This window comes from Microcaecilia unicolor, chromosome 5, assembly GCF_901765095.1.
Source record: "Microcaecilia unicolor chromosome 5, aMicUni1.1, whole genome shotgun sequence".
NCBI classification, from domain to species: Eukaryota; Metazoa; Chordata; class Amphibia; order Gymnophiona; family Siphonopidae; genus Microcaecilia; species Microcaecilia unicolor.
In genome coordinates, this window is record NC_044035.1 from 355,746,650 (window position 1) to 355,772,354 (window position 25,705).

Consider the following 25,705-nt stretch of genomic DNA (forward strand, 5'->3'; position numbering starts at 1 on the left):
AATATCACACTTAACCGGCTATGATTTTGTGTGGCCTGGCAATGAATTTAATGCCAGAAGTGCTCAGCAAAACACTGATGGTCACTGCCTGAATATCGGGCTCAAGGAATTTCACTGAGTTTTCAAACAAATGCACCTCCCTCCTGAATGAAGATTGGCAGTAGTGCTGAGACACACAGCTGGGGCAGGGCCACCAACCCCCCCCCCCCCCCCCCCACCACCACCACCTGGGCCACTGTGCCATGCTTCCCCCCCACTCAGGCTGCACCCCACATTCAGGTCGCCGCCCACCCCCTCGGTCTGTTATCTCCTGCTCCTGTGTGCTGGATGATTGCATTAATGAGATAACCAGGGTCAGGCTATCGCGTTAATACAATCATCTGGGTTCTGGCACACAGGAGAAGGAGAGGGACAGACCCGGAACCAGGCAGGCAGGCAGGAAGAAACTTTCTGGCACTGGCCCCCCCCCCCTTGGAAGCCAGACCCGGGAATTTTGCCCCTCCTGCCCCCCCTCTCGGTGGCCCTGAAGATTGGAGTGAGGGGTAATGGTATTGGGTTGAACGTGGGCATTTCTCTGCTGATCTACCCCAAGTGAAAGAATCTCAGCCAGGCAGACTGAATGACCTAATCTGTCTTTTTCTACCCTCATTTACCATCTTTTAAATGTTCTCGGATATGTTCTGTTTTGGAACTGATTGGACATATGCCTGCCACTACAAATTACTGGAAAGGCACGGCGCAGGGCAGGTTCCCCAGTGCTGAGAAAGCATCCACTGGATCCGCACAAAGGAGACCTACCTTGAGGAAAGGGATGACGAACGGCCGGAGAGGGAAGTTTGTGGCTTCCTGAAGCTTGGAGTGAAACTCTTCGATGGTCAACGTGGAATTCTGTGGGGCCAAGGGAGGGAGTGAGTCAAAGGGAGCAGAGATGCGAAACCACACAAAGACTTCAACCTCATTCCACACGTCCCAGCCACTGCCCCTGCCCAGGGTACAGTGCTAGAAACCACCCCTCCTGTAGAAGGACTGCACCCAGGGCACCATATGGGCTCCTGCCACACTACAACGTTTGGTCCATTCTTTCATTATAATACTCATTCCAATATTTACCAGGGCTCATAGTTCTGTTACCCCGAATAAGAACCAAAAGACTACAAGCCCCAGAATGCTTTGAGAGGACTAATGACCAGTCAAGTAACCTGGGACCTGAATATTGATGGCTGGAGTTCTGATCTTCATCTTGTCATTGAGTTGAATTAGCTCTAATTCTATTCTATTCTGCAGTTAGCGTAGCGGGGTTTAAAAAAGGTTTGGATAGCTTCCTAAAAGAAAAGTCCATAAGCCATTATTAAAATGGACTTGGGGAAAACCCACTGCTTCTTTCTAGGATAAGCAGCATAAAATGTATTATACTGTTTTGGGATCTTTCCGGGTACTTGTAGCCTGGATTGGCCATTCTTGAAAACAGGATGCTGGGTTTGATGGACCTTCGGTCTGTCCCAGTATGGCAACACTTATGTACTTGGGATTCTGAATGGAATGTTGCTACTCTTTGGGGTTCTACATGGAATGTTGCTACATTTTGAAATTCTGCATGGAATCTTGTTATTCTTTAGAATTCTAGAATCTTGCTAGTCTTTGGGGTTCTACATGGAATGTTGCTACTCTTTGGGGTTCCACATGGAATGTTGCTACACTTTCAAATTCTGCATGGAATCTTGTTATTCTTTAGAATTCTAGAATCTTGCTACTCTTTGGGGTTCTACATGGAATGTTGCTACTCTTTGGGTTTCTGCCAGGTATTTGTGACCTGGATTGGCCACTGTTGGAAACAGGATGCTGGGCTTGATGGACCTTCGGTCTGTCCCAGTATGGCAACGCTTATGTTCTTATACTACTTTTAACAATATTTCAAAGCAATTTACAACATGAATAATATCTCACATGGATGTGATTTACAATTACATTTAAGCAAACCGAACTTAAAACAAAGTATTACAATGAGAATAGATAAGATTTCGATATTTTACGAAAAAGATTGTATTCAGGTATTAACCGCATAAATGCAAGCAAGCTATTCCTTATTCTCAGACCCTGAAACTCAAAAGAACGCTCCCAAATGGCTGTTAACCTCATCGTCTTCATAGATGGCATATTGAGAGTCGAATTCTTTAAACGAATAATCTCTTGATCCTAAAAATGATATTAATTGTCCCACCATAACAGAATTCATACCATGAAGACACTTATAAATCGGACATATAATCTTAAATTGAATATGGGATTCCATTCTAATGGGCCGATGCTCAAAATGTAAAGTCAGCGCTAGAGGCGATTAGCACCAGACCAGAGCCAGCGTTAGTGAGCGCAGAATGCTCAGAGGGCTGTAGCTCGGGAGACAACGTGCGTGCCAAAGATCAGCGCAAACAGCATGCAAATGTAGTGAAATGGATGTTAATGAGGTCATTTCCTTTCCCTCCCAATGCTCAGAGAACAGCGTGCAAGACAAAGCTGCCGTTACTGATGAAAACAGGGCCACCGAGAGGGGGGGGCAGGGGGGACAAAATTCCCCGGGCCTCCAAGGGGGTCCCGGCGCCGCAGTCCCCTCCACCTGCCTCCCTCCGTCAAAGGCGCTGTACAGTAAGAATAGATCAAACATGAGCAATAGGCAATTACAGCAGTAAAAATATTCGAAAACAATACAGAGTTACTACAATAAAGAAGATCAGCTTAAGAACAGAGAGTCTACCCAGAACAGCACAGAGGGGCCCTTTGATTAAGCTGCATTAAGCACTAGTGTGAGCCTAATGCAGGACGTGCTAAAGTGTCCCCGTTAGAACATAAGAACATAAGCATTGCCATACTGGGACACACTAAAGGTCCATCAAGCCCAACATCCTGTTTCCAACAGTGGCCAATCCAGGCCACAAGTACCCAGCAGGATCCCAAAAAAGTACAATACATTTTATGCTGCTTATCCTAGAAATAAGAATTGAATTTTCCCCAGTCCATTTTTTAAACCCCGCTAAGCTAACTGCTTTTACTACATTCTCTGGCAACGAATTCCAGAGTTTAATTACACGTGGAGTGAAGAAATATTTTCTCCAATTTGTTTTAAATTTACTACTTTCTAGCTTCACTGCGTGCCCCCCTAGATCTAGTATTTTTGGAAAGAGTAAACAAGTGATTCACGTCTACCCATTCCACTCCACTCATTATTTTATAGACCTCTATCATTCTTTTCTCCAAGCTGAAGGGCCCAAGCCATTTCAGCCTTTCCTCATAGGGAAGTCGTCCCATCCCCTTTATCATTTTCGTCGCCCTTCTCTGTACCTTTTCTAATTCCACTATATCTTTTTTGAGATACGGTGACGGTTGCACCATGAAGCGATACAAAGGCATTATAACATCCTCATATTTGGTTTCCATTCCTTTCCTAATAATACCTAACATGTAGTTAGTTTTGCCACACAGTAATAATTTTTTAACATTTTTTCGGAGAGGGGTATGTCAGGGGCGGAGAATGGATGCGGATTCACTAATGAGCTGGTGCACTGACATCACTGCTGCATTGACTGGTAAATATGGCAAGAACTCACCACCAGGCCTAGTACCAGTGTGCGAACGCGCTCCCCGATCTCCGGTGAGATATCATTGCCGAACTGCTGCAGGGTGGTGAGGAAACGCTTCAGCTTGCTAAGCTGGCGGGCACCGCAGGCGGGCGGCAGCTGCTGGTTGCACAGTGAAGCCGTGGAGGAGGAGGCAGGGCCGTTGCTGAAGCCGTTGGGTGTAGAAGGAGCTCCGTTGATGGCTGTCGGTGAGTGGCTGCTTCCATTCATTACTGCAAGAAAAACACGAGGCAGAACTGTAATATTCGATGTAGTTTGGGTTCTAATTCCTCCCCCCCGCCCCGGTGCATTTATTTTCAGAATGGCCACCAAACCCCTCAATCATTCCCCAGCTGTAGCGTTCATTCCATCCAGTGGAAGCTCCTCAGTTCAGTCTAGTTATTAAAAAACATTGTTTGGAAGGGGGAGGACAAGGATGAAGGAGAAGCAAGGGCACATTTGGAGACCCAAAACCCATCCACACCAGGGGCGTAGCCAGACCTTGCAGTGGGAGGGGGCCAGAGCCCGAGATGGGGGGGCAATTTTGGTCTGCCGCCTGCCTTGCCGCCCCCCCATCTCGGGCTCTGGCCCCCTCCCACCTCAAAACCCATCCACACCAGTGGCGTAGCTAGACCTTGCAGTGGGAGGGGGCCAGATCCCGAGATGGGGGGCAATTAGGGTCTGCCACCTGCCTTGCTGCCCCCCCTCGCTGCCTCACCGCCCCCCCTTGCTGCTCTGCCGCTCCCCACCCACTGCTGCAGCAAATACCTTGGCTAGCCGGGGTCCCCGACCCCTGCCAGCTAAAACCTTCTCCAGCGCTGATCTCCGGCCTCGCCCCATTGCCTGCCCTTCGCTCTCTTCCCCCTCATGCCCTGTACACTCCATTTAGTGAAATTCATGCAGGACGTGAAGGGGAGGGCAGGCAACACAACGGTGCCAGAGACCGGCACTGGACAAGGCTTCAGCTGGTGGGGGTTGAGGACCCCGGCCAGCAAAACCAGGGGGCCCCAGAGGAAATTTGAGGGTGCCCAGGCCCCTGTGGCCCCACATAGTTACGCCACTGATCCACACACAGACCTTTACTGGTATCTGATAAAAAGAGGTTATACAGAGGGAACTTAAGAGGCAGAGACGCCAAGGGTGGACCTGGACCATGCCAGAGTGTGGCAATTACATACAGCAAGTTGAAGTGTCATATGGCTTTGCAAAGCCTTTCTCTGGTGCCTCTGAAAGGGTAATAAACAATGAGCTGGGTAAAGTGTGTGAGCTGAACACAAGGTGTGAACCCAGGTTTCACAGCAGGTGGACTTTTAGCTGCAGGAAAGAGAGACAGAGGACAGGGAGGGAGGGAAGGGGATTGATTTCAAAATCAAAGTGGAGGGGGAGCCCAGTGGTTAGAGCACTGGGTTGGACTTTCAGGGGGTGCCTGGTTCAAATCCCGCTGCAGTTCCTTGTGACCTTGGGCAAGTCACTTAACCCTCCACTGCCCCAGGTACAACATTAGATTGTGAGTTGCCAGGGGACAAAGAAATAACTACTGTACCTAAGCTACTACTGAAAATGCAAACAATAAATAAATAAAGGGAACTGGGACTTGATATACTGCTTTTCTGAGGTTTTTGCAACTACATTCAAAGCGGTTTACATAGTATATACGGGTACGTATTTTGTACCAGGGGTAATGGAGGGTTAAGTGACTTGCCCAGAGTCACAAGGAGCTGCAGTGGGAATTGAACTCACTTCCCCAGAATCAGAGTCTGCTGCACTAACCACTAGGCTACTCCTCCACTAGCAACATTCCATGTAGAATCTCAAATAGTAGCAACCACTAGGCTACTCTTCCATTCCTTGGGATTCTGGAATCTTGCTATTCTTTGGGGTTCTACATGGAATGTTGCTACTCTTTGAGATTGTGAATGGAAACTTGTTAATGCAACTTGATATACTGCCTTTCTGTAGTTTTTGCAACTACATTCAAAGCGTTTACATATATTCAGGTACTTATTTTGTACCAGGGGCAATGGAGGGTTAAGTGACTTGCCCAGAGTCACAAGAGCTGCAGTGGGAATCGAACCCAGTTCCCCAGGATCAGTCCGCTGCACTAACCACTAGGCTACTCCTCCACTGGAGCTGATACTGTGATGTCATAATGCCTCATTCCACCAACGCCTGAGCCAACCTCATCAGTGATGTCACAATGGCTTGATTGCCTTGGCTCACTTCTGATATTGTGATGTCATAAGGGAAAGGGGGAAAGGGAATGGGACTTGATATATCACCTTTCTGTAGGGTTTACATAGTATATACAGATACTTATTTGTACCAGGGGTAATGGAGGGTTAGGTGACTTGCCCAGAGTCACAAGGAGCTGCAGTGGGAATCGAACTCAGTTCCCCAGGATCAAAGTCCACTGCACTAACCACTAGGCTACTCCTCCACTAGCAACATTCCCTGTAGAATGTCAAATAGTAGCAACCACTAGGCTACTCTTCCACTCCTTGGGATTCCGGAATCTTGCTATTCTTTGGGGTTCTACATGGAATGTTGCTACTTTGAGATTGTGCCTGGAATCTTGTTAATGGGACTTGATATACTGCCTTTCTGTGGTATTTTGCAACTACATTCAAAGCGGTTTACATGGTATATACAGGTCCTTATTTTGTACCAGGGGCAATGGAGGGTTAAGTGACTTGCCCAGAGTCACAAGGAGCTGCAGTGGGAATTGAACTCAGTTCCCCAGGATCAAAGTCCACTGTACTAACCACTAGGCTACTCCTCCACTAGCAACATTCCCTGTAGAATGTCAAATAGTGGCAACCACTAGGCTACTCTTCCACTCCTTGGGATTCCGGAATCTTGCTATTCTTTGGGGTTCTACATGGAATGTTGCTACTCTTTGAGATTGTGCCTGGAATCTTGTTAATGGCACTTGATATACTGCTTTTCTGAGGTTTTTGCAACTACATTCAAAGCTGTTTACATACATTCAGGTACTTATTTTGTAGCAGGGGCAATGGAGGGTTAAGTGACTTGCCCAGAGTCACAAGGAGCTGCAGTGGGAATTGAACTCAGTTCCCCAGGATCAAAGTCCACTGTACTAACCACTAGGCTACTCCTCCACTAGCAACATTCCCTGTAGAATGTCAAATAGTGGCAACCACTAGGCTACTCTTCCACTCCTTGGGATTCCGGAATCTTGCTATTCTTTGGGGTTCTACATGGAATGTTGCTACTCTTTGAGATTGTGCCTGGAATCTTGTTAATGGCACTTGATATACTGCTTTTCTGAGGTTTTTGCAACTACATTCAAAGCTGTTTACATACATTCAGGTACTTATTTTGTAGCAGGGGCAATGGAGGGTTAAGTGACTTGCCCAGAGTCACAAGGAGCTGCAGTGGGAATTGAACCCAGTTCCCCAGGATCAAATCCACTGTACTAACCACTAGGCTACTCCTCCACTCCAACTCCTCCTCTAAAACTTCTCTGCTTATACTTTTTATCTACAGCAAATCAGGTGAAAAGTGCACTGATACTTCTGTAACCACAGACGTCATCAGGATGACAATATCCACCCCAGAAAAAGGAAGATAAACAGATTCATACATAAAATGGAGAAAGGAATGAGAGAGCCATCCCCCCCCCCCCCCCCCAAATACTAGGGGTAAAGTGGCAGAAATCAGGAGAAATGGAAATCATGCCTCCGTCCCAGAGTACTTCTGGATGTGGTCACACAAATTATGCACATTTACCTTTCCGTTCCTCACCCCAGGATAATTTTAGCAAAGGCCTTTATGTACTGAAAACTCCTTTTTTAAAATCAGCCCCACACTGTCCCCAGAGCTGGCTGGAGAGACTCAGATTTCGACGGAGAGTCTGCCTGCTTAGAGAGAAGAAGATGCTTCCACAGGGACAGGATTTCTCTCCACCACCCAAGCTGACCCCCCAGATCAGGAGCCTGGCAGCCTGCCTCCGCCTCACGCTATGTACTGGGAGGCTCAGCTCCCCAACCACTCGGGCTGCTTCGGGTCACTTAATACAACAGATATGTAAAACTTTCAAACTTAAACAGAGACAAAAACAAATTGCTGATAGTATCCGGCCCACACAATCCTACTTCCTTCCAAACACTCAAAATAGACCAAACAACATATCCCATGTGGAGGAGTGGCCTAGTGGTTAGAGTGGTGGACTTTGGTCCTGGGGTGCTGGGTTCGATTCCCACTGCAGGCACAGGCAGCTCCTTGTGACTCTGGGCAAGTCACTTAACCCTCCATTGCCTCATGTAAGCCGCATTGAGCCTGCCATGAGTGGGAAAGCGCAGGGTACAAATGTAACAAAAATAAAATAGATACTATTGGAGATTCTACATGGAATGTTGCTATTCCACTAGCAACATTCCATGTGGAAGGCTGCGCAGGCTTCTGTTTCTGTGAGTCTGACGTCCTAGGACATCAGACTCACAGAAGCAGAAGCCTGCGCGGCCACGTTGGTGATCTGCAAGGGCCGACTTCTACATGGAATGTTGCTACTATTGGAGATTCTACATGGAATGTTGCTATTCCACTAGCAACATTCCATGTAGAAGGCTGTGCAGGCTTCTGTTTCTGTGAGTCTGACGTCCTGCACGTATGTGCAGGACGTCAGACTCACAGAAGCAGAAGCCTGCGCGGCCACATTGGTGATCTGCAAGGGCCGACTTCTACATGGAATGTTGCTAGTGGACTTTGGTCCTGGGGAACTGAGGAACTGAGTTGGATTCCCACTTCAGGCACAGGCAGCTCCTTGTGACTATGGGCAAGTCACTTAACCCTCCATTGCCCCATGTAAGCCGCATTGAGCCTGCCATGAGTGGGAAAGCGCGGGGTACAAATGTAAGAAAAAAAAATCCCATCGAACCCCAACTAAAAATACTAGGAATCGTTATTGACAAGCATTTATCTTTCGAAAACCAGGTTTCAGCAGTGAAATCAAAGAGTTTCAAAATGTTATGGAAACTGAGAGGGATTAGAGACTACTTTCCCAAGATAAGCGTTCCATCTTATTTATTTATTTATTTATTTGTAGCATTTGTAGCCCACATTTTCCCACCGACTTGCAGGCTCAATGTGGCTTACATTTGCCGTAATGGCGGTTACCATTTCCGGGTAACAGAATTACAAAGGTATTGCATTAAGGTGCATTACATACAAGGAAAAGGACAATACATTATAGTATTGTATATTGGTTCATGAGTGATAGATTGGATTGTAACATACATTAGGTTGTCGACTACAGAAAGGCCATATTCGACGTAAGGATTAGATTGGTAATGCTTGTTCATTAATATCAAGAGGTTAATCAGTTCGGTTATTCTAGTTCATGTACAGTCTTATTATTTAGTATTGAAGGCAAGTGTTGTTGGTATGCCTTCTTGAACAATTCAGTTTTCAGAAGCCTTTGGAAGATAGTTAGGTCTTGCGTTGTTTTTATGGCCTTCGGTAATGCGTTCCATAGTTGCGTGCTAATGTAGGAGAAACTGGTTGTGTATGTGGATTTATATTTTAGTCCTTTACAATCTCTGATATTACCACAACTAGACTACTGCAATGCAGCATACGTAGGATACAAATAAAGAATGTTAAAATCACTGCAGACCATCCAAAACATGGCAGCAAGACTAATGTTCAAAAAGCCGAAATATGAAAGCGCAACTCCATTGCTTGTAATGCAACATTGGCTACCAATTAAGGCCAGATCGTTCTTTAAAACCAGCACCCTAATCTTCAAGATACTGTTCGGCATGGCCCCGGACTAGATGCTAGACCTGATAAACTTATTGCCAAGAAACGCAAACCCAGGAACCTGGAGCTCCTACTGTTACCATTAAGAAACATCTCACACTTTCTTCACCTAACTCTATTAATAATTTCCAAACCAACTTTAAACCTTTTCCGGCCAGCAGCGTCCACCAAAACCCTGGAACAGCCCCACCAGAGCCCCAGGAAAAAAACATTTAATATATGTTACCATATATTACATTACTTCTACACCTTCCCAACTGAAGCAACATCGCCTACTAATCCATCTACACATCTGGGTTTAGCTACTTGAGTTCCAAATAGTTGAACTCAATCCCCCCAGGCCATAAGAAACATTAACAACTATCTCCAGTTCAGAAAAGAACTAAAAACACATCTGTTTAGGAAAGCTTATGATTAATCCCATAAATCAATCAATTAATTAATTAATTTAGATTTTGCTCACACCTTTTTCAGTAGTAGCTCAAGGTGAGTTACAAGGTGAGTTAATTGTTCATCAACGCATATAATTGAGCATCACATTGTAACCCCTCTTGTAATTGTAAGCTACATTGAACTGAAGCTTGTTTTTGGATAATTGTGGGATACAAGATTGTATAAATAAACAAACAAACAAACTCTTCCATTCAAACAGAGCAAAACCTGCTCTCAGCCACTTGAAATGTATCAGCTGTGCTTTATTACTGAATTCTTGCATGTCTGTCCTCCTTGTACCATCACCTTAAAGCCTGTTTGGAATTCCTCTCAGGGTCAGTAGGATGCAAGTTCTCCTGTGCTGTAGGATCTGAAATTATACCAGGTTGTGAGGTTTACCGTTTAAACAGATCTGCACCTAACCCATTGGAACACAATCAGTACTTTCCAAATTAGAAGACCAGAGAAGAAATAAACAATGGCAGTGAACCCGAAATGTGATCAGCTTTCTCTTCACCAGAACAAGGTTTCATCATAGTGATAACGGCGTCACCACAGCGCACAGACTGCCGCCACAAGGATTCTTTACATTAATATGTAGCTCATACAGTGATGCTTCTCACGTCTGGTTCTAGTTCACGCAGACGTTCACTGATTTTGCTGTCTGCATCACCGCTGTAAGCATTTCAGATCTCTTTTCCTGTTCCCTTGGCTCTGCCTCCCTGTGATTTCCATTTGTGGGATTTTGGTGGGGAGGGGGTGTTGACAGGGCCGCCGAGAGACAACGCCAGGCTCTGGGGAAAAACACCCCCCTAGGGCCGCCCCGCTTACTTGTCCTGCTCCTGGCACTGCACATGGCAAAATTCCCCAAGGCCCGGTGCTAGCATGGCTCTCCTCTTCCTGTTCACGGCAGAGTCCTTCCATCCTTCCTGCCGTTTCCAAAGAGGCTGTTTGGATGCGGCAGGAAGGAAGTACTGTGCTCTGTGGCGCTGCCGTGAACAGGAACAGGAGAGCCATGCTTGCACCGGGCGGGCCCCCCTTAGATGCTGTGTCCTGGGGAATTTTGCCCCCCCCCCCCGCCCCTCTCTCGGTGGCCCTGGGTGATCTTCTCCACAGACTGTACTCCTCTGTCCTGAGTGCAGTGAGAAACCTCTGATTCCAGCCTGGTTCAATCCATGTACCAGGGAATAGACAAACAATCACTGACCCTTCACATCTCACCCGTCTGTGATGCATCCTGGCAGAACCCCACCCCCAAAATATGCAAACTAAATGAGCAAACTGAGCTGCCCTCTTCAGCTCCTGCACTCCATGGGGCCAACTCTACAAGGGGCCCCAATGCCATGCGGGGAGAGTCCTTCTATAACAATACTTGGGTAGTCCACATGTCTGTGGTGATGCAGATCCATGTAGTGGAGGAGCAGCCTAGTGGTTAGTTAAGCGGACTTTGATCCTGGGGAACTGGGTCCGATTCCCACTGCAGCTCCTTGTGACTCTGGGGAAGTCACTTAACCCTCCATTGCCCCAGGTACAAATAAATACCTGTATAGACTATGTAAACTGCTTTGAATGTAGTTGCAAAAACCACAGGAAGGCAGTATATCAAGTGCCATTAACACGATTCCAGGCACAATCTCAAAGAGTAGCAACATAACATAGGCACCGAAGACCCCTTGGGCCTAACAATTATTAATTCTTACCGTCCTTTAATAAAGACAGTACACATATTATATTTTTTAATGTGGCATAACTAGGCCGCAGCTTTATTTTTGATACAAAACATCTCAAAACCCTGGGCATACCCAAGCCGCTCCAGCCTCTGGCTCATTACCTCCTCCAAGTCCGCCGCCCTAGCAAGACTTGTCAGTTGTAAACAGCGCTCCCCGCCGCACAGCAAGGGGGCCGTACCGTAAGCGCAACTACCAGCTGCCTATGCTAATACCATTCGGCTTGGGTACCCCGCTTGCACGCTTCCCATTGGTCAGCGTGGGGTACCTCAGCGTGCCGGGCTCCTGCCCCCCCTGCGCCTCGCACGCTCTTGCTCTCCTCGGCGAGCGTCGGGGCACAGCGCCATGTTATATTTGGCTCCGTGCACCCGCGGGGCACTACGCCTTTTCCATGTAGAACCCCAAAGAATAGCAAGATTCCGGAATCCCAAGGAGTGGAAGAGTAGCCTAGTGGTTGCTACTATTTGAGATTCTACATGGAATGTTGCTAGTGGAGGAGTAGCCTAGTGGTTAGTGCAACAGACTTTGATCCTGGGGAACTGGATTTGATTCCCACTGCAGCTCCTTGTGAATCTGGGCAAGTCACTTAACCCTCCATTGCCCCTGGTACAAAATAAGTACCTGAATATATGTAAACCACTTTGAATGTAGCTGCAAAAACCACAGAAAGGCAGTATATCAAGTCCCATTAACAAGATTCCAGGCACAATCTCAAAGAGTAGCAACATTCCATGTAGAACCCCAAAGAATAGCAAGATTCCGGAATCCCAAGGAGTGGAAGAGTAGCCTAGTGGTTGCTACTATTTGAGATTCTACAGGGAATGTTGCTAGTGGAGGAGTAGCCTAGTGGTTAGTGCAGTGGACTTTGATCCTGGGGAACTGAGTTCGATTCCCACTGCAGCTCCTTGTGACTCTGGGCAAGTCACTTAACCCTCCATTGCCCAAGGTACAAGTAAGTACCTGTTTATACTATGTAAACCGCTTTGAATGTAGTTGCAAAAACCACAGAAAGGCGGTATATCAAGTCCCATTTCCCTTTAATAAAATATTAGGGTACCCGCAGTTAGATCTGCCATAGACCTGTTGTAAGTGTGTCAAGGATGGGCATAATTTACAGTATTTCCTAAGTTGTATGTGTAAGTGGCAGCTGCTCCCATGCTCCGCCTATGAGATCACCCCTTGCATGTATGTACCATGCCACTTCCATTCACCCTTACAGAACAGCAATTAGTCACTTTAAGTTCATTCGTGCCAGTAATCTGTACAAGAGGCAGGCACCCAGTGGATTCAGAGTTGCCCTATATGACTTCTCTCCCTCTTTGGGAGCGATCCCCTATTACGTGGGCCAGCAGTGAGACAGCCCTGAACACTTTTCCCATCCCCTCCCAGTGCTGCTGTCCAGGGAAATAGAAAGCCGTGCCAGAGACTTGAAGGACAACAATTCATCCAGATTTGTGTCGTCTGCCTCCTTCCCCCAGCCCCCTCCCGAATAGCTGCCACCAAATGCAGAAGGAAGCTACATCCCCAAACAATTCCTTTTTTGTTACAAGTTTGTAATTCCTGTTGCCCTGGATAGATTTCAGGACCTAGAAATCTAATGGAAAAGACGGTGTCATTCCGTACTGCTGGGTATAAAGACAGACAGACTGACTGACACACAGGTGCAGCACCCCCTGCTGAGGGTGAGAGGGTGCTGGGGGGGGGGGGGGGTACAGAAATGGCGTCCTCTGCTGCCCTGAACAGTGTCAGGTTTGATCCGTTAATAACTACTAACCTTGCTGTGAGTGTCGTTCCACCTCAACAGGAATCGGCCACTCTGTCTCCTGTGTTTTCTCAGGATCTCTCCCGCTCTGAGATGGGACGATCACAGCAAATGCTCCACAGAGACACCAAAAATAACCCCCAGATACAACTGCTTTTATTCCAGTGACAGGTGCGTTACTAAGTTAAACTCCATACATGCCTACACTGAAAAGGCCGAACACAAGCAACATCGTCCCCTATTCACTGCCCTCCAGCCCCTTCCTTCCTACCCTGCAGCGTGAATGATGACAAGAATATCCAGGGCTTTTTTTTGAGGGGGTACTGAGTACCGGCACCTTTCCCAATAGCTGCTAAAATTGACCCATGGCCCCCAGGTTTTAATGAAAGAGCTCAGGCTCTAAACACATCAATTCTGCCTTTGTCATAGATTCTGTGACTGGTTGTAGGGGGCCTGGCTATTATGGGGTGGGTCCCTCACTGATCACCCCACCCCTGAAGGGTGGCCTCGCATTTGAGTACCGGCACCTTTTCCATTGTCTGCTAAAATTGACCCAAGGACCCCAAGTATTAATGAAAGAGCTCAGGCTCGACACACCAATTCTGCCTTGTCATAGATTCTGTGACTGGTTGTGGGGGACCTGGCTATTGTGGGGTGGGTCCCACAGTGATCACCCCACCCCTGAAGGGTGGCCTGGCATTTGAGTACCGGCACCTTTTTTGCTAGAAAAAATGCACTGAGAATATCGCACAATCACATTAAAGTTATACACGTGCTGTAGCTCCCCCCCCCTTTCTCCCCACTATTGCCAGTCACACCGACATCCAAGCTACCCCACAAGATTATCTTGGAGTCACTGTGGATAATACATTTAAATTAACAGCCCAATGACTGCAGCTGCTAAAACAAAAAGTATAAGGTTAGGGATTATGTGAAAAGGGAAAGGAAGCAAAACTGAGAATATCATCAGGCCTTTGAATAAGTCCCTGATGTGTCCCCACCTTGAGTATCGTGTGCAGTTCTGGCCACTCCATAACTAGAATGATATAAAGAACTGGAGAAGGTTTAGAAAAGAACCACAAAAGTGATAAAAGGGGATGGAAGGGACTCTCTTGTGAAGAAAGGCTAAACAGGTTGGGCTTTTCAGCTAGGAGGAAAGAGAACTGATACCATAGAAGTTTATGAAACTATGGACTGGGGTGGAACGGTTGAATAAGGAATGATTGTTTAACACAGAAACAAGAGGAGACGCTGTGGAACGTGCTGCCAGAGGATGTGGTCGAGGCGACCAACACAGCAGGATTCAAGAGAGGACTGGACAAGTTCCTGGAGGAAAAGTCCCAAAGAAATTAGTAGCAGGTAAACTTTAGATCAACTTTTTGGGATCATCAGAGTACTTTTGCCCAGGACTGGCCACTGTCACAGAGGCTCAATGGACCTTGGTCTGCCTCAGCACAGCTCTGTTTGAAATCCTCTACCCCCATACACTGCACCATTCGACACTCCCTGTGACACCTCCCAATGAGACCTCTACTCCCATGCACACTGTCACTGAGCACTGCCTGAGACTCCCCGTGCACACAGTCTTGGGGCACTTTCTCTGACACTCCACTGTGAGACCTCCCTCCTCAATCCCATGCACACCACTGTCTAGCACTCCCCGTGAGACCCCCATTCCCATGTACACTACACTGTCATCGAGTACTTCCTGTGACACCCCCACAATGAGACCCTCCAAGCTCACCAGTGCCAGCCAGCATGCCCTGAAACTTCCAACTGAATAAAGAGGGCTGAGGTACGCTTGAGTCCCATGGGGACATGGAGTGTGTTAGATCCCTTACTCTCAACCCTTCCTTAGACGCTGTGCTCTCTTTGAATGATATTTTAATACATTTTCTCTCCTTATGAATGGACCTGTAGGTTGTGATCATAAACCATTACACTCTGTGGTCTCTGCATCTTTCTATCTGACCCAATTCCTCTCTTCACATGGCGGGTATAATTTCCAGTATCCTGCAGCTTTGCCAGTGGATGAGGCTGTTCTAGTGAGGGTCACTGTAGGAAAATGTCTAAGGAAATTTACCTATGATGTGTGCATGCGAGAATCACTGGCATTCATCCACACCTGCTGTTTGTGCGGGCAAACGATCAGTGGACAAAAATAGCACCAGCCCATCTGAAAATCAAGTGTGCGTGGGCTGTTAACCCCTTCCTTTCCTGGGAACACTCCTTTTACTATGTCTCTGAAAATCAAAGGCGGCTTTTAGTTGCATTAATCACTAATTTACCTGTCTGTCTGCTGCCGTTGTATTCTCACTCAGCTCAGACTGTGTCGGTGGCTTGTTGTAAGCAGGGCCGGTCTTAGGCAGAGGCGACCAAGGCGACCGCATAGGGCCCCGCACCTAAGGGGGCCCCGTGCAGCATGCCTCAATTCTGCCTCGCTCGTGCCTCCACTCCGACCTCTGCCGCTGCTCGCCTTAGTCGCCTGAGATGATCCCCATTCCCGCGGCTCGGCCACTCCGCTGCTGCCACCACCAGCGCAGCGCCCACCCCCGGCTTGGGCCCGCTGAGCCCGCCGTCAGCTCCCGAGTCCCCGGACCCCGGCAACTAACTGAGCGATGCCAGCGAGCCAGCCCAGGCAGCGACGGCCCCACCCCCAATGGCGACGACAGACAGTTGCAGCGCGACGGCTCACCTCCAGGCTCTAGGGCGGGGCGGGGCTAGGATGGGGCCCCACCAAATTGGTCTGCATAGGGCCCCGCACTTGCTAAGACCGGCCCTGGTTGTAAGGATATGATGCAGAGGGTGCTGTAAATATTTCCTGCCTAAAAAGAATTTTCCGCTCTAAATGTCATTGGCAAGTGAGCAAAATTGCAGCGCAGAAGGAATTTCTCTTGCTGTTCAGGTAAGATCTGCAGCTCCTAGGGCATGCTGACCCCACAGATATACCAAAACAGAAAAATCCACTTCCTGTTTTTGTGCCTGAATATAATCAATGTAAACTGCTTTGGTTGTACTAGGGTTACCATATGCCCTCTTTTAAGACTTCTTCAGATATGTCCTCCAGGGTTTTTAATTTTTAGGGAATTGTCCTCTTTTTCTTTTATGTGCCTATCCAGCTTATTTTCGAAAGAGAAGGGCGGCCATCTTTCGACACAAATTGGGAGATGGCCGCCCTTCCCTCAGAGGCGGCCAAATCGGCATAATCGAAAGCCGATTTTGGCCGCACTCAAGTGCTTCCCGTTGCGGAGCCGGCCAAAGTTCCCGGGGGCGTGTCGGCAGCATACCGAAGGCGGGACGGGGGCGTGGTTAAGAGATGGCCGCCCTCGGCCGATAATGGAAAAAAGAAGGGCGTCCCTGACGAGCATTTGGCCGACTTTACTTGGTCCATTTTTTTTCACGACCAAGCCTCGAAAAGGTGCCCCAAGTGACCAGATGACCACCGGAGGGAATCAGGGATGACTTCCCCTTACTCACCCAGTGGTCACTAACCCCCTCTCACCCAAAAAAAAAATTAAAAAACATTTTTTGCCAGCCTTTATGCCAGCCTCAAATGTCATACCCAGCTCCATGACAGCAGTATGCAGGTCCCTGGAGCAGTTTTTAGTGGGTGCAGTGCACTTCAGGCAGGCGGACCCAGGCCCATCCCCCCCACCTGTTACACTTGTGGTGGTAAATGTGAGCCCTCAACCCCCCCCAAAAAACCCACTGTACCTACATGTAGGTGCCCCCCTTCATCCCTAAGGGCTATGGTAGTGGTGTACAGTTGTGGGTAGTGGGTTTTGGGGGGATTTGGGGGGGGCTCAGCACCCAAGGTAAGGGAACTATGCACCTGGGAGCAATTTCCACTGCAGTGCCCCCTAGGGTGCCCAGTTGGTGTCCTGGCATGTCAGGGGGCCCAGTGCACTACGAATGCTGGCTCCTCCCACGACCAAATCCCTTGGATTTGGTCGTTTTTGAGATGGCTGCCCTCAGTTTCCATTATAGGCAAAAACCAAGGGCGCCCATCTCTAAGGTTGGCCTAAATGTTGGGATTTGGGCGGCCCCGGACCGCATTATCGACATGAGGGCGCCCATCTTGGTCGATTATGCGGTTGGCTCCGCCCCTTCTCGGGGCCGTCCCCGGAGATGGGCGCCCTTAGAGATGGGCGCCCCCGTTCGATTATGCCCCTCCACGACCAACACACCTACCCACATAATGAGAGAAACCATTTCTGGTCTATTAGTCAGTCTGGACACATGGGGGCGCTAAAGAGAGAGAAAGGCATTGCTGATCCCCTCTCTGTTCCTCTGCTGGTTGAATCTGTCAAATGAAATTTTTTCGTGCAGCACAACTTTAAACATATGTAGGATTACCATATTTTGTCCTCTTAAAAAGAGGACACATGTCCCGTCCCTGTCCTGCCCACGCCCTGCCCCTTTCGCATCATCACCCCCTCTGTCATATATTCCCCTCCCCCTGGGTCACATATTCCCCTCCCCTGCCCCCCCATCACCTCCCCTCCCCTCCCCCTTGTCACATATTCCCCTCCCCTTACTATCTACTGCCCTGGTGGTCTAGTGACCTCTTCTGGGCAGGAAAGAGCCCCCTCTTTCCCGCCCGGAGCGCTGTCTTGCCCTGCATCCTTCTCAGTCTTGGCTCGGGATTCAAAATGGCCGCCGAGAGTTGAAGTCTCGCGAGGCCACGTCAACTCTCGGCGGCCATTTTGAATCCCGAGCCGAGACTGAGAAGGATGCAGGGCAAGGGCAGGCAGCGCTCCAGGCAGGAAAGAGGGGGTTCTTTCCTGCCCCAAAGAGGTCACTAGAACACCAGGGCAGATAGTAAGTAAGGAGAGGGGAGGGGAGTCCTATGGCGCTGCTCACCCGCCCGCTTGCTTGTCCAGAAATCTGGACAAACAGGTGGGCGGGCAAAACCCGCCCGGACGCCCCGGACATGTCCTCAAAAAGAGGACATGTCTGGGGAAATCCGGACATATGGTAACCCTTAACATATGTCATGCAAAAATGTTCACGTGTATCTCAGAAACCAGCCAAAGTTGTTGATGGATTTGCGCTGTTTTGATAAGTCCGCTTGGGCTCAGTGAAACTCAAATCCAGAAATTCTTGAAACGTAGATTGTCTGTTGCTGTACTGTAAGTAAGTCACCGTTTGAGGTGTGTTCATTAACTAAAGGTTACGATTAAATATTTCTTTAGCAAAGGAAGCAACCATTTTTATTTTTTCTGGCCTCTTTATTTGTCTCTGCAAATATTGGTTGTACAACAGAAAGGCGGTGTATCAAATCTATAAGCCTATGACATGGGCCACCCTGGGTCACACCAAGGTTCTACAAGCCCAGCATCCTCCGAGAGTAGCCCATCTGGGTCACTTGGAAGTGGCAGATCTGAAAGGACAGATTCATTTTCTGTTCCTTACTCTCAGAAGAGGTGACAACACCCAAGTCTACCTGGCATGAACCTGTCCCCAGAGCCTTGTCTAAGCCATCTTTATTACCCATCTAGACACATCTTCCAAGCACAAATTCTACAGCTTAATTGTGCGGTGAAAGAAAAAAACGCTTTGTTAAATTTGTTTCAAATCGGCTACTGTTTAATTTCAGGGCAATGCTGCTTTTTGGTGCGAGCTTCAGAATGGCATTCTGGGGCACAGTCTAAGCCTGTCTGCTGCTGCTGCTGGTAACAAAGCAAACGGGCAGGATGGGCACACAAGCATCTCTACATCACTTGCACCTTTATTTCCAGTGGCAGAGAAAGGCGGACCAAGAGTTAATTATAGAGCACTAGACTGCCCTGTGTCCTGTGAAAGCCGGCATGCTGCTGTCCGCTGCTGGGTCCTGGCCGCGCAGGCACCACAGCAGGCGCTGCCTGTTAAACCTCTCGGCTGGAAAATAAATAGAACAGCTGAAGGGATGGCACCATGCCAGGGAGCAGCAGCTGGCTGCTAATAGTCACTGGGATGCAGTACAAAAATAAAAGCCTTGGTCTGTTCAGATCTCAGAGCGGTCTCCTTCCTGTCAGGAGAAGGAAAACACACGCAAACACAAAGCAAGGCACTTACATATGTACACAAACACATAGCCAGACACACACACGTGCCTCGGTGTATACACTGCAATATGCATACACACACACACACACACATGTGCCTTGGTGTATTCACCGCCATGTGCATACGCAATACACACACACATACACACATGCATCAGTGTATACACTGCCATGTGCACACGTGCGCACACACACACACATGCATCAGTGTATACATCACCATGTGCATACACAATACACACACTTATACACACACGTGTGTACACATGCACATGGGCACACACACAAGCATGCACACACACACATGTTCTTCAACGTATACACTGCCATGTGCATACACAGTACACACCTACACAGCCAGACACACACATGTGCATCAGTGTAGACACCACCATGTGCATACACAACACACACACACACACACACACACTTAGAGACAGGAATACACATGTACACACGCACACAGATACAGACACAGCAAGACATATGCACATGTGCATCAGTGTATACACCGCCAAGTGCATACACAATACACACACACACATGGAGTAGAGGAGTGGCCTAATGGTTAGTGCAGTGGGCTTTGATCCTGGTAACCTGTGTTCAATTCCCTCTACAGCTCCTTGTGATCTTGGGCAAGTCCATTGCCCTCTAGTAACAGAGAAAGTAGCTGCATTTAATGTGTACAGCGCTGTGTATATCTTGAAGCGCTACAGAAATGATTAGTTGTAGTAGTAGCAGCACACACATGTGCATCAATGTATACACCACCATGTGCATATACAACACACACACACACACACACACACATGTGCATCAATCTATACACTGTCATGTGCATAGATAAAACACACACATATATGCATCAATGTATACACTGCAATGTGCATACATGATACACACACTCATACATGTGCACACACATACAAACAGCCAGGCACACAAATGCATCAGTTTATACAGCCATCTAGAATTTCTGCAGCTTGTCTGTCCTCAAGATCAGTTTTAATAAAATGTAACCCATTAGCTCAGAGGTGACCACAATCCTTTTCCATTTAGGGAACATCTGGCAACTGAGTCAACACAGCTGGGAGCTCAGCTCACAGGAATGGTGGATCAAGTCTGTGCCCTGAGAAAGAGGTGAGACAGACAGGCACACACAATACCATATACACATATTCACAAGCACATGTGACAGGCACACACAGTACTCCACACACTTAGTCACAAACATGTGCAACACACATATACAATCCCCTACACGCTTATTCACAAGCACATGTGACAGGCACACACAGTGCCACACACACTTATTCACAAATACGTGTACACAATACCCAACACACATCCACAAACGCATGTGACAGGCAAACACAGTACTCCACACACTTAGTCACAAACATGTGCAACACACATATACAATCCCCTACACGCTTATTCACAAGCACATGTGACAGGCACACACAGTGCCCCACACACTTATTCACAAACACGTGTACACAATACCCAACACACATCCACAAACGCATGTGACAGGCAAACACAGTACTCCACACACTTATTCACAAACATGTGACAATGTGACAGGTACACAGTGCCCCACGCACTTATTCACAAACATGTGCAACACACATATATAATCCCCTGCACACATATTCACAAGCACATGTGACAGGCACACACACTGCCCCATACACTTATTCACAAACACATGTGACAGGTGTACACAATACCCGCCACACTATCCACAAACATGTGACACATGTGTGACAGGTGTACCCAATACCCAACACAAATATCCACAAACACATGATAATGTGACAGGCACACACAGTGCCCCACGCACTTATTCACAAACATGTGCAACACGCATATACAATACCCTACACGCACTGCCTCACACACTTATTCACAAGCATAAGAGGACAGGTGTACAGAATACACCACACGTGTTCATATGAACTCCCCCACACTTAGCCACTGACATGTAACAGGCATACATAAGCACATGTGACACACATTTGTTCTTATGCAGGGGAAGGTTTCTCTGCTCACAAATCAGTTCTTATCGATTGTTTACCTGTTTTCTTAGCGTTGGTCAGTGACATCGAACACAGAAAATGATATGAGAGCAGATACAGACATTTGGACTCAATGCTGTTGTGTACGCTTGGGTCTGTGTGGCACTTTTTTGTCTTGTAACACTTGAGTATGGATTTACTTGTTGAAAGACGAGACCCAATAGGAAGCAGGGCCGCCGAGAGACACAGCTGGACCTGGGGCAGAACCGGACTGCTGCTTTCCTTTTTGTCTCTGCTTCCAATGGGGGGGGGGGGGGGGGGCGCAGACCCAGGAAGCCTCTTCCTGCCTGCCTGCTCCCACAGTCGGTCCTCTCCTGCTCCTGTCCGTACCGGGAGTCAGGGCCCAGATGAGTGCATTAAAGTGATATTGCGCTAATGCAATCATCCGGGTCCTGGGTGATAGGCAGAGGTAGGGGAGAGGACAGACCCAGAAGCAGGGGCGTAGCCAGACAGCAGATTTTGGGTGGGCCTAGGCAAGAAGTGGGTGTGCACCAAGTGTTCTCCCTCCCCCACACACACCAAAAAAAATATCTCAGCTGGCGGGAACATGCTTCCCTCCACCTTAGCCGTCTGCAGCAGGCATGCACTGAAAACGGAGCATGCACAGGTGCCAGTATTGTGGACAGCAGTGCTTTTGTTACCATCGGGGAAGTCTTCAGCTTGCGGAGCTTGGGATCCCCAACAGCTACTGCTAAACATGTGCTACTGTTAGGTGGGCCTGAGCCCTAACTAGGTGGGCCTCAGCCCACCCAGGCCCACCTGTAGCTATGCCACTGCCCAGAAGCAGACAGGCAGGATGCAGCTTGCTGGTGCTGGGCCCCCCCTTGGAGGCTGGGCCCGAGGAATTTTGCCCCCCGGCCCCCCCCCCCTCGGAAGATATCAGAAGGTGCGATGAATGCGATGATCTGTTCTGTCTGGTTTGCTCTGGTGTACTACCCTGCATCCATTTTTGCACCTGGGGGACCCTGGGCTCCTCAGGGGACGTTTCTCATTTCCTATGTTCTTGGTACATGAGCCCCAGTACAGAGTCTCAGGAGATGCTCTGGAGTCACTCACCTGTGTTTGGCGTGAAGGAAGGGTTGCGGCTTGCTCCTTGGGTGACGGCAGGTGGTGGAGGTGGCATGTTGGGTGGTGTTGATCGGGTTTGAGTTTTCACATCTGCTGGTGAGTCGGGCATTGTTGCTACTTTCTCTTTCTTATCTGTAGGAGGTGAGAATAGAAATGTAAGACTGAGAATTCCCGCCCGAGGATTTGCCAAGACAGTCAGATAAGGCCAGTGTCCTGGAAATAGTGAGCAATGCTTAAAAAAAAGAAAAAAAAAATCACAGGCAAAGCAGCTGCATGGGCTTTTACCGTGCAGCTTAGGTCAGGGCATGTGCATAGCAGTCAATCGGTAAGTGTGGCTGCTATGCACATGCCCTGAAGAGAACAGCCTATGGACACCCTCCACAGCATTTCACTATGGCTTTCAAACACGCATACAAGCCACGTGTAGTTTTTCTTTTCAAACATTTCAGTGGCACAAGTGAGTTTTATGCACAGGCTCTACATAGCAGTGCTGGCAGTGAGTCCGATTTCTGGAGAGATGTGCTCTCTCTGCCCGGCAGTATCATGGAGCTGCAGTCCGTGGCGACCTTCCCTAGCAGGAACTGGCTGCTTGAGATCATTCTGGGCAGATCTGCACTGAGGAGCCCAAGCAGGCGCTGCAGATCCTGCATGATGGCACTCTTTGGCCCGGCAGCGGGGAGCTGGGGCTGCAGCAGCTGAGGAAACTGAGCCCGTACCAGCGCCCTCCTGGAACAACCTGACCTGCTACTATCCACAACCTCTCGTGCTGTACATGGGATCCTTCCACATGTGAGCATCCTGTTGACTGCACCACCAAGAAGCAGCCATCATGCAACGACAGCTCCTCACCACCCGTAAAAATTTCATCCTAAAGTTAGGTGGTCCTTTCTGTGCCTCACTCAGAAAACAGCTGTGCATCACTCGGAATGCACATTTGAATAGTACATTCGATTCACGTTGGCTGCTACCGTGACAGGAAAAGTGCCCGCAGAACCCATTTGTGCATGTCTCGCTGAGCTCCATGCTCGCTACACCGGCTAGAACCGGTCAAAAACGCATGTTGCTGGCCTGGTAGGTTTTGTGCTTCAGGTCCTCCGTCAATGACTCTCTGTGTGACCCAGGGAGTCACTTTATCTCCAATCCAATCCAATCTACTCTCTTATATCCCGCTAAATCCCATTATTTTGGTCCAAAGCAGTTTACGAAAAGATAGAGGGAATAAAACAGGGGCGTAGCCAGACACCCAATTTTGGGTGGGCCTGGGCCCAAGATGGGTGGGCAGAAGAACCCCACCCCATCCCAAAGGTGATCTGGTTTCTGCTCTCGCCTGCATGCCATATGGTCTCTCAAATATACCCCCCTCTCCTGCACACCTTTTAAATTTCAGATTTTCACCGGCAGTGAGGAGCAACTAATACACAGTACTCATGTAGGCCCCACATCCTTCCCACTGATGCAGCTTCCTGTTTCGGCATAGGCAGAAATACGTCAGAGGGAAGGCTGTGGGGCCGGTGTAAACAGTATGTATCAGTCGCTGCTTCCTGCAAGTGAAGATCTGCTATTTTTAAGGTATGCAGGAGGGACAGTTGTTGGGAGTTTTCAGCTTGGGAATCTCTGCCGGCCACATCATAGATGTGCTGCTACTGGTGGGCCTGAGCTCCAGGCCCACCCAAGCCCACCCTTGGCTACGCCACTGGAATAAAACAATACAGTAAAATAAAAAACTCTATCAAAAAAGTTATACAATTATGATGTCAAGTACTTTGCAAAGCCACAAGACAACTGAGATTTTATCTAATTTGGTAAAGCATTCCAAAATGACACTGCTTGATAAAAAAAAAAAAAAATGATGATTCTAGAACCCTCATTAATGATACATTTTTAAATGAAAAAAAGTGATACACAGCCCTATTTAAAGGACCTTTGTTTCTTATAAAAATTAAGTTATTTAAATATGCTGATCCCAGGCCACGCAAAATTTTGAATACATGGCAAGCGAACCTGAACTCAGTACGCACACATATTGGCAACAAATGGAGAGCTAGCAGTAGAGGGGGTCACGTGAGTGAATTCAGATTGTTTAAAGATCATTCTAGCCCAGGTGTTCTTGTGCAATTTTTACTCGTTAGACCTGTATAAAAAAAGTATTACAATTGTCGAGCTGTGATAGAATTAATTGCTGTATTAGTCTTGCAAAATCTTCTTGATAAAATAAGGCCCGTATTGCTCTCAACTTGTGCAGTGTAAAAAAACATGGTTCTTAGATAAATTCTGAATCTGTATATGAAATGTCAATAAGGAGTCCAGTACAAGGCCTAGGGGCTCATTTTCAAAGCACTTAGAGTTACAAAGTTTCCACAGGTTACTAAGGGACTCATTTTGAAAGACTTACAAAGTTCCATAGGTTACTCTGAGGCTCATTTTCAAAGCACTTAGAGTTACAAAGTTTCCATAGGTTACTAAGAGGGGCATAATCGAACTGGGCGCCCATCCTTACGGGCACCCTGGCGAAGGGGCGGGGCATCCCATATTATCAAAACAAGATGGGCGTCCATCTTTTGTTTCAATACCAAATCTCAACATTTAGGTCGACCGACATGTTGAGATCGCCGACCTTAGAGATGGCCGGCCTCGGTTTTCACCTATAATGAAAAGTTCATAGTCTGTTATTGAGATGGACATGGGGGAAGCCACTGCTTGCCCCGGGATTGGTAGCATGGAATGTTGCTACTAATTGGGTGCCTGGACTGGTCACTTTTGCAAGTCAGGATATTGGGCTAGAGGGACCATTGGTCTGACCTAGTATGGCTGTTCTTATGTAGAGGGTGAGTGGCTGAGACAAGTGAAAACTCCATCTCACAGCTTGGAGTCAGTCCACAAAACGTTGTTGTGAAATGCATTTGCATAAGTTTTATAATGTGTATGGAAAGTATCCTTTCCTCAAAACATCTGTCCTTACAAGTGAAAGACATCCTGACTATCATGAACACACATGCAGCCAGTCCCACCTAATTTCCCTATACGTTTCCCTTGTCCCATCCCCCTCCCGCCCCCTCTACCCCTCCTCCATTGCTCATCTTCCCCTTGCTCATACCTCTCCTACTCCCTTCACCCTTCCCCTTCTCTACCTACCTATCTCTTTTATTATTCTGCAATAATTAACCTATTTTTTCTCTATCAATGCTCTGTAATCCATATT

General features: G+C 47.9%; 1 protein-coding gene across 3 annotated transcripts in view; it reads right to left on the bottom strand.

Moving 5' to 3' along the window:
• Positions 1-25,705, bottom strand: part of LOC115470953 (protein CBFA2T3-like) — a 168,999-nt gene that overhangs the window by 35,602 nt on the left and 107,692 nt on the right. For all 3 annotated transcript variants that reach the window (XM_030204596.1, XM_030204597.1, XM_030204598.1), the window contains 3 exons: positions 22,495-22,638; positions 3,600-3,841; positions 799-888 (listed from right to left, as the gene is read on the bottom strand). In XM_030204596.1, coding sequence (XP_030060456.1) covers positions 799-888; positions 3,600-3,841; positions 22,495-22,638 — 476 coding nt within the window. The remainder of the gene's footprint in view (positions 1-798; positions 889-3,599; positions 3,842-22,494; positions 22,639-25,705) is intronic.